At 42.3% G+C, this 10134-nt stretch overlaps 1 protein-coding gene across 2 annotated transcripts; it reads left to right on the forward strand.

The window, feature by feature from the left end:
* Positions 1-86: 86 nt before the first annotated feature.
* On the forward strand, positions 87-6185 carry LOC130377180 (inositol monophosphatase 1-like). 2 transcript variants are annotated; one of them, XM_056584202.1, is made up of 9 exons: positions 87-193; positions 636-716; positions 1547-1680; positions 2163-2267; positions 3172-3217; positions 3681-3789; positions 4174-4282; positions 4723-4874; positions 5646-6185. In XM_056584202.1, exons 2-9 carry the CDS (start codon positions 654-656, stop codon positions 5762-5764), a joined length of 837 nt encoding a protein of 278 aa, XP_056440177.1. In that variant the 5' UTR covers positions 87-193; positions 636-653; the 3' UTR covers positions 5765-6185. The 2 variants fall into 2 exon arrangements, with proteins under 2 accessions (XP_056440177.1, XP_056440178.1); XM_056584203.1 differs by having other exon boundaries at positions 639-716.
* Positions 6186-10134: the final 3949 nt, after the last annotated feature.

Here is a 10134-nt window from a genome sequence, read left to right on the forward strand (position 1 = left end):
TTATGTGTTTGACCAATGGCAGTTGAGGGCGACAACTGTCTTCTATGTGATTGGACAACATCAATAAGTCAAGCCCTAAAGAGGAGGGGCGTAGCGTGGAGCGCCAAGGAACGGAAGCTTCGCACATTTCAATATCTATGCGTAAATATTAACCGTAGTATCCGATACTACACCACTGTATTTTATATTGAAGGTAGGTCAGTTCAATGGATTTACAGGAAGATCATTAATCATGCAGTATCGCATCCATTTAACCAAATTCCAACTAGTGCAGCAGGAGCTAACGATACAGATGCTAACGTATGTCGTATGGAGTTTTATTTAGTCCAATTCTATCAACTCTGTCCAAAAGTGTCTTAAAGTGTTTTTCTAAGCATTGCTATTTAGTCATGCAGCGGATACCCAACCCGACTTGCAGCGAATTCAGATATAACACAACAATAATAAGCAGGTAGTAGGGATGCTGATTTCGCTCAGTTTAGATGTCCATTGGGCATCAAACCCTCCATCTGATAGATCCTTTCCTCTTCATTAGACTGCTTTACATTGCTGGTCAGTGTGACAACACCAGCAATGCTGTTGTGTGTGTTTTCATAGCCGTAGGTGTCATTAAAAACAGTTCTTCCCGTGCACAGCAGACTTTGATCAACGACATGACGGACTCTTGGCAAGAATGTATGAACCACTGTGTGGACATAACCAAACAGGCGGGGAAGGTGGGATATTAATCAAAATTATTATCATTATTGAGTAGATAGTGTGTGTGTGCGTGTGCGTGTGTGTGCGCGTGCGTGCGTGCGCTTTTAAAACAACCTCAGGAAATAACCTTGCTCAGCCTGAATGTCCTGTCAAAATGCTTATTTGTATATATTACAGTAGATATAAGTAGGCTTGACAATGTTTAATATTAAGTCGAACTAGCGTCATTGTCTAGCAAACATGAATAGTATTTAGAATCTAAAGATTTTTTTTCGTTACTGTACGTCCACACCAGAAGCGACTTGACGCTTTGGTCGCTCATAAAGTTTCGCTGAGAATATTTCTGTTCACTTTGGTCGCTCAAGTCGCTCATGACGTACAATTCAAAAGTGCCTGCCGGTGTTCCCTGGGATCCACGCAAGCGAAGAGCGTCTACATTCTGATTGGCTTTCAGTGTTTTGCTGCTGAAACGCGTCAAGTAATTTGCATAAAGTTCAACAGTTTTCAACTTATTTTGGACGCTCTGGTCGCTCATCTTTGGCCGCTGGTAGCGTTGGTCGCTTTGGTCGATCTTGCCCATAGAAAGTGAATGACTTCCGGCGATTTGGAAGCTCAATTCGCTTCGCTACGTGTGGACGTACAGTTAGGCCTATATCTTTTGTATTTCTTTAACTTCTTGGGTCATGAGTTTTTTTTTCATGTTTTTCTGTGGGCTTCTCTTTATTAACTGTCCTGTACTTTCTGCTGTGACACTGCATTCCTGTCGGGGTAATGGAAATGCAACCTAATCGAATCTTGTCCTACCAAGTAAAACAGTAAACCTATTGTCAGTGTTTGCGTCCAACAGATTGTCCGAGAGGCGCTGGAGAAGGACATTGCGGTTATGGAGAAGAGTTCTCCGACGGATCTGGTGACAGAGACGGACCAGAGAGTAGAGAAGCTCATAATATCCGCCATCAGGGAGAAGTACCCCACACACTGGTAGTGACCCTTCTTATTACACAGCCTCGGGTGTCACGTCTGATTTTATGGTAAAAAAAATAATGGTACAAATATTTTCCGTTCTCCTAGGAGGGCCCTGAGCAGGGTCCAGTAGGCCCTTACAGATGTAAACATAGGTTCATTGCTGCTAATAACGGGGAGACAAATAATAGAAGTATGCCTCATCTTTTTCTTCATAAACGCCCCCTGGGCCAAACATTTTAAGTATGAATAATAATGCTGACGGATAATAGTGTCATATTAGCTATGTATTTGAGCCGGGTCGGATGCGGCTTTGGGGATACATAAGACTTAAAGTCAGGGGAAAAACTTCACTGTACAGAATAACAGAGATACACTCTAACATCTGTGTCTTTCAAATTAAAATACATCAATCATGAATGGAACGGCATCATTACCAGATAACCGATAACATCTTACATAGGAATGTTCATGATTGGTGTTGCTCTTATTTTGAAAAGCTTCATAGGGGAGGAGTCTGTGGCTGCAGGTGCGCCCAGTGTTCTATCCGACGCCCCCACCTGGATCATAGACCCCATCGACGGCACCACTAACTTTGTTCACAGGTAAGGTTGTAGAAGTCTCCTGGCTAGCCTGCAAAATATTGAAGAAGATTAAAATCAAGGTATAGTTTCTGCTTCCTTCGTTCCAAATAGATCACAGAGTCAAGGCTTAACGTTCAATCATTTATTCGCGAGCTCTCTCAGGACACCCAAACAACCAGTGCAGTCCTTCAGGGGTCCTCTGCTTAATTTCTCACAGCCAACAGTATATCAAAACACACAAGAGCGGGGCTATCAAAGCCCGTCCAATCGTTACCTGTCTCCACATAGACATATATAAGTAGATGCCGCATCTGCCTTTGGATCATACATCGACGTTGCCGCCAAAGTAGAGAAAAAAAGGGGGGGGGGGGGGGATACCTGGGGGAGATTGGTTCTTACACCAGGTGGTCAGTGGATGATCGGTTGGACTGCAAGATAAAAAATAAAGGCCATTAATGCTCCGCAAGAGCAGTAGGGGGTTAGAGACAGAGGTATTGCAGGGAGGAGGAAGGGGCCATGATGAAGGTGAATCCATATGAGCTGTTAGATCAACTCCTCAAGATCAAGGGGGTTAAGAGACTGAGGTCTTACAGAGAGGGAGCTGGGACTAGGATGATGGTGAATCCATGTGAGCAGTAGCTCATCTTTAGTTTGAATACATTTAAGTCAAGATCAAACTGCAAACGGGACACGTTTCGTCCCCAACACTCAGATATATCAACAACAAGAATGTTGTTGATAATGTTGTAACTAGTGTTCGAAAATGAAAGGCTTTTGCTCATTTTTATTTGTATCTCCGATCTCCCTGCCATGTTTAATTATCATAAAGCGGGTGACCTGAATTCCCTCCAGTCGCGGTCCTATGGGGCCAACGCCTCCAGGAGTCTCTCTGAGTGCTTCTCTGTCGTTCTCTGATCGCCTTTAGGTTTCCCTTTGTGTCCGTATCCATCGGCTTCACCGTCAACAAAGAGGTGGGTTTATTCATCTGTCTATTCATCTGCTATTTAATCACTTAGCAGAGCCTGGGCTCGGTAGCAACGGCCAACCGTATATTATCCTTCCAGTTAGGGGTTGAAGAGTGTTGCTCAAGGACGCCTACGGCAGGAGGGTATCGGACAGTTGGGTTTGAACCCAGAACCATTTGACTGGGAGTCAAACACCTGGGTCGCTACTACCTTGCTGCTTTATTTATTTATTTTTATTTATTGATGTTGTTTATTAGCACTCCACTATACATTTATCATTTTATTATTATTGTCTCAAGTGTGTAGTAGGCTGTATGATTCCTGTTTTTTTCTTGTAGAAAGAAGCTATTTAATAGGTCTCCAGTCCTTATCGTCAGGCGAATAGCAGGAGCTTTTACTCTTTATGTTTGTCGTGAATCGTGACAGCCTAATAATGCAACCATACTATTGTATAATATGTGCCTCGAAGGTAGAGTTTGGGATCGTGTACAGCTGCATGGAGGACAAAATGTACACAGCGCGGCGAGGGAAGGGTGCCTTCTGTAACGGACTCCCCATCAAGGTGTCCGGTCAAGAAGGTAACGTTCAGCACACACTGATGACAGCCGTCGGCTTTCTGGTTGCAATTTACACATTTGGCCACCAGATGGTGCTAGTGGCCAAACCATATGGAACACGACAATCGTTTGTACACTTGACTTTTATATTCGATTTATTTAAGACATGAAATTCATTATTTTTATTGCTAGAATTATTCTAAGCATTACATCTATTTTTATGTATTAGTTAATTTATAAAAAAATCAAATTCTGTTTTTTATTGGAATCATTAATGTTTTTTTATGATTTCAATTGTTTAATATAACAAGTAATGACCGATCAGGATTTATTGTCATTTAAGATTCTAATAATCTCAGCATTCTTTCATGATTGAACACTTTTCAACCATTAGTTGTCGTTCAGATATTACCAAGTCTCTGGTTCTGACTGAGATGGGTTTGAAGAAGGATCCGGAACACTTCAAAACTGTGATGGACAACATCCAGAAAATACTTAATGTCCCTGTGCATGGGTGAGACACACACACACACACACACACACACACACACACACACACACACACACACACACACACACACACACACACACACACACACACACACACACACACACACACACACACACACACATGCCATCAAAATGTGTGTGGTGTCCCATAATCTCATCTGTTTTGTGATGTAAAGTTATCTAATGTAATCTGTGATCTAATCCATCCTAATGTAATCTGTGATTTAATCCACCCTAATGTAATCTGTGATCTAATCCACCCTAATGTAATATGTGATCTAATCAACCCTCATGTAATCTATGATCTAATCCACCCTCATGTAATCTGTGATCTAATCCACCCTCATATAATCTGTGATCTAATCCACCCTCATATAATCTGTGATCTATTCTAATCCACCCTCATGTAATCTGTGATCTACCCCCCCCCCCTCCCCTGTTCAGCGTGCGGTGCCCCGGCAGCGCGGCCGTCAACATGTGTCTGGTGGCGTGTGGCGCTGCCGACGCCTACTACCACCAGGGGATCTACTGCTGGGACATGGCCGGGGGGGCGGCGCTGGTCACTGAGGCCGGGGGGGTCATCGTGGACATCACAGGTTTGTGATTCTTTCATCCATTCATCACACATTCACTCACTCATTCATCCGGTTACCCATTCAAGTATTCATCGTACTCATTTTCTTTTTCTCTCTCTCTGTCTCTCTGTCTCTCTGTCTCTCTCTCTCTCTCTCTCTCTCTCTCTCTCTGATTCAGTCACTCAATCATGTTTTTTCATTCATTCCTACAACAAGACTTTAGGCTACCAGAAAGGAGTGTATGTTTGTGGGTGTGGGTGTGTTGAACAAAACCCCAGCCCATGGTTAATATTAGTGATAAGTATTATAATACCCAGAACTACAACCACTTAATCTCCCTAGTGTAGCTGTGTCATTTAGGATTAAAATGTGGATTCTAATTCTAATTCTAAGCCCTGGGATCAAACCCACCCTCTCTGAGATATGGGTACCTATCATAGTAAAGGTATGTTTCTAATACAATTACATTAGCCCTGGCTTCCATCCAATCCTGATTTGAGGTATGTAAACCAAGCCTAGTGTAGCTATGTTGCTAAAACACTATTCATATCACATTTACTTTGGATTGGGAAGAAATGTGGTGAGGTATCCGGTCACTAGGCTAGTCTAACTTCATGTTGACAATAATTTATAACATGATAAATGATGCTAATGACAATAAGCTTTGGGTTCAAACCCAAATGCCGGAGTCATGTTTACACAAGGCTCGTTTATCTGTCCTGTTGTGTGGCCTCTCTTGAGAAACAACCAATGATCCACTCGCTGATCAATGACGCTTGATGTATTCCCCAGGAGGGCCGTTTGACCTGATGTCCCGCCGGCTGATCGTAGCCAGCAGCCCCCGCGTGGCCCAGTGCATCGCTCAGGAGCTCACCGTGTTCCCATGTGGGCGGGACGACGCGCCAAGCTGAAGGACCTGCTCACACTAGGGCTGCACCAGGATTCGTGTTGAAACTCGCGATCTCGATTCTTAACCATGCGATGTTGTTATTATTTTTTCTTTTTTTTTTTAAACAAGCACGCCTACTTTCTCCCTCAACCAATCACAACGCAGTGTTACACCATGTGATTCAGAGCAGCAGAAAACCAGGGGGAGTAAAGCCAGAGAGCCAGGGAGACACCAGCGTGTTACAATCAGACGGTGCGGGAGAAGTTTTGCAAGGAAGGACAAATATGTTCAGTTTGAGATTCAAGCTGAAACATGATTGTCCTCTTTCTGTTATCCAAGGTGGATGTCCTATCTCACGCACAATCATAGTTTTTGTTTCGTTTCCTTCTGTATCATGTCATTTGTGCAATAAAACTTTGCATTGGAAAAAAATCATGAGAGAGTCGTCAACTAAATTCTAAGCAAGAAAATCATGATTCTAATTTTATCATTGTGCAGTTTACTTTCAATGTGCATCTTGGTTTTATTTTACACAATAAAAAACAGATGCACTTACACATGCATGATCGTACACACAATCAAACACAGATGCACGCACACACATACACAATCAATATTTCAACTCGCACAGGGGGGCAGAAACAAACACTAGCCCGGCCTTTCAATAGTTTCTACAGCTCTACCAACAGAGGGCGCTACAACCTCCCTTGGACGCTGACTGCTCCGTGGTTTAGCTCTGTACGCCCTGTCTTGTTACCCATATTTGGTATTTATTCATTCTGTACATTATACACAGGATGTCTATTATCTATTTTCCAGTACATGCCATTTCGAAATCTTCAGATTTTTGTGACATCCCAGTAAGGGAGTTCCCCCAGACGTCTATAAAGTGGACTGTGTCATCTGGTGAACTAATCTACTATACATCTAAGATTATAGGATTGTATTAGTAGCCTACTCACGTGGGGACCATGACTCATATGACGTCTGTTAATGTTGGTCATCAGGCGTGCCAACAGTGTTGTAAGACAGAAGTATTGAGGGACAGGGTCGAAACAATTTTCATGCCCCAGTACAGACAACTTTTTACTTTTAAGAATACTGGATAAATTACGTGACAAATCAATTCTGTTTTAATTGGGCTACTTATATTTAAAAGGACTACAAAAAGTGAACAACTTACAATATGAACATGTTAACATTGAACAGGAACAGGAGAAGTTAACAAAAAATCCTAATGTATTTAAATCAGGAGAGGCCCATAATTAGGAGTGACCCCCCCACACACACACACACACACACACACACACACACACACACACACACACACACACACACACACACACACACACACACACACACACACACACACACACACACACACACACAGATTCTGTCGGCAATCCTCTCCTAAAGGATCTGTATTGACTTGTTTAATAAAAAAGTGAAAGCCATGGTCCAAAGGCACCATCATTTTATGGAAACAGATTCTCAGAGCATCTATTCACAAAACAACTTTAAAGTTTTTTAATTTGTTTGATTAATTCTATCTATTTTATAATCCATTACATTAAGTTTATGCAGGGCCATTTTAAATTAGCTTTACTGATTTGACATGATTCATTAGTGTTATTTAGATTGGCCGGTTATTGAATCTACACTGTGAACATCGTAAGCTTCTGAACATCTGGATTACATGTTAGATAGATCTATTACACATTTGATTGTGTGTAGGCTATGTGTTTTATACTAAACTGCAATAACTAATTAATATATATACATAGTTTATATTTGTATCCTCTCTAACTGTGCTGTCCTGGCCTCCTCATGGCTAATGTCTGGCTCATCATCCTTCTCACCAGCTACAAAAGCATTAAGCAGCAGTAAGGAGCTTTGTTCTAAAACAACCTATAAGGCCTGAACACCTTTGCAATCACCATCAGCCAAGTGTGCACTGATGATGCTTTCTAATAAGCAAACTGGTGTCTCATGGCAATATAGCCCATCAGGCAATGTTGGTCAGTCAACATTTTTCGCGTTGTGCTACGGCCTAAAACAGGGTGGTTAGCTAACACATCTTAAAATATACCCCAAACAATGGCAAGTTGTCGCATATTGCAACGGTGTAGGCTATACCAACTGGGTTATGACAGTGGTGGGGATTCTCGCAGGTGGTAGCATCCATCCATCTAGCTATCATCAAGAGGCGCCCTGCCCCCAAAGTCCCTCTCCAGGACTCATGTATGTAGAGACAGAATCTACAAACCACAATCTGGTGTAGTGCAGATCAAACTTGAATGGGAAAAGTCACCTCAACTGAGGATCTTTCTGTCAGTTAAAATAAACGTCAGTACTTTTATTGCTTCAGTTCCTTCAGTTCCTGTTTTCAAGTTGCAGTTATGCAAACTAACGTTCTTTTGCTTTTTTTTTATCTATTGGTCTGACCATCTTGAGTAAAAGTCATGTTTTTGTTTAGTAGCCTTGCAATGGTCAGGTACAAAATAGACATAAAGAGATAAAAAAAACAACAACTGTATAAATATTTAAATCTGTACTTCAGGTGTCCAGCCTGGGAGGAAGGGCTCAACACTGAACCAGACGTTGTGTCAACACTGTGGCGGAGGGGCTGCATGGGGATGTGAAAAAATACACCACCACCCACCCAGGTGACTTTGACTGGGCTCCTCCAAACAAAAGACGCAGGGTAGTGATGTTGAAAATCCGGTTTATTTAAAGTTTCACACAAAATAAATCATGACCATGTTGCCATGTACGTTATCTCTCTCTGTGTGTGGGGGGGTGATGGCTGGTAGAAGCTGTGCAGCCTCACCCAGCCCCAGGGTTTAAACAGAATCAGGCTGGTGATATTAATTAAGCCAGCCATCATCCACACACACCCTAACCCTACCCCATGTAACGTTAGCATTGTAGCATTCCACTGTTTACCGAGCAACTCGGACAATAGAAGAGAGACTGAGGGACGCCGTGTTGTCCTTTTCAGAGTTGGCCAACCCTGCCCTGAAGGCGTGATTTCAGTTGGCAACATGACGTCAGACAAATGATGTTAAGCTGCCAGATTTCTGTAGCTGTTAAGGGAAATGGCCGCTACGCCTGATTTTGTGTGAATGGGGGAGGCTGCAATGTATTTCCTTATATTAAATTTATATTTATATTATTATTCTATTTTAACTTCTATTTTAAGCACAGTAATACAGATTATGTCACACAAACATTTTACTTCACATCCTGCATGAGTATGGGACAAATAAAAACCTTTGAATCTTGAATCTTTGAATATTAATTGAGCCCGTGGCCACAGAGGGCCAAAGAACTTCACTATGTTGCAGACACTATGTCCAAAGCGTCTTACAGGGAATTTTCCAATTGCATATGAAGGAGCTCTCCTGGCCCCACCTCACATACGGAGCCTTTCTCAAGTGGCCTTGGATGAACGTCTGCTGAAAAACACCTCCAGCTCTGTTGGTTGAAGAAAAAGGTTTTTTTCATGACTTGATAAGACAGAACAAGCCAGCAACACAGCAGAGTGTTCCCAGAGAAATGTATGTGTGTGTGTGTGTGTGTGTGTGTGTGTGTGTGTGTGTGTGTGTGTGTGTGTGTGTGTGTGTGTGTGTGTGTGTGTGTGTGTGTGTGTGTGTGTGTGTATCTGTGTGTGTGTGTGTGTGTGTGTGTGTGTGTGTGTGTGTGTGTGTGTGTGTGTGTGTGTGTGTGTGTGTGTGTGTGTGTGTGTGTGTGTGTGTGTGTGTGTGTGTGTGTGTGTGTGTCAGGGTGCGGCAGGTCTAGGAGGCATGTCTGAACCAGTGAATTCAGCTTTTGCGCCATCTATCTATATTTGTACTCATCTCTACATACACATTTATATTTTAGTTAATACATTATTTTGTAACTTGTATGTATTGTATAGATAGAACACATTCCGTACATATGTCTGAGTACTGTATTTAACCAGCATGTATTTCAACCTTTTTCTTCACTAGGTTTAGGGTTTGGGTACTGGGGTACCCAACCCCATACAATACAAACACTGGGTTTGTATTGTATAGCTGACATTCAGACTGCAGCGATAATGCAGGCTCAATCTCTTGATTCCGCTCTTGCTCTGCAAAACTTCTACTCCTCCAAAACCCTCCTTCTGGCTCATCAATTTATTGGTTTTGTTGTTTCATTAAGTCAGGCTTTGTTCCTCCAGGTTTGGGTCTTAGTTGGAAGAGACAGCACCAGGATGAGGGATTCTGTCCATGGACATAAGCAGCTGTTTTCACAAACCCACCCATAGTTCATCGATCAATGGATGGGGAGAGGATTAGACTTAATATATTATTCTGTCCTCATTCATGAATGGATTATTACTTTCTATTAGATTTGTGAAATGGT

Source organism: Gadus chalcogrammus, chromosome 23, assembly GCF_026213295.1.
Source record: "Gadus chalcogrammus isolate NIFS_2021 chromosome 23, NIFS_Gcha_1.0, whole genome shotgun sequence".
Taxonomy (NCBI): domain Eukaryota; kingdom Metazoa; phylum Chordata; class Actinopteri; order Gadiformes; family Gadidae; genus Gadus; species Gadus chalcogrammus.

Coding starts and splice junctions, on each gene's coding strand:
- LOC130377180 (XM_056584202.1), top strand. CDS start 654: ATGACGGACTCTTGGCAAGAATGTATGAACCACTGTGTGGACATAACC. Junction 1,681..2,162: donor GAGAAGTACCCCACACACTG/GTAGTGACCCTT, acceptor TATTTTGAAAAG/CTTCATAGGGGAGGAGTCTG. Junction 4,875..5,645: donor GGTCATCGTGGACATCACAG/GTTTGTGATTCT, acceptor TGTATTCCCCAG/GAGGGCCGTTTGACCTGATG.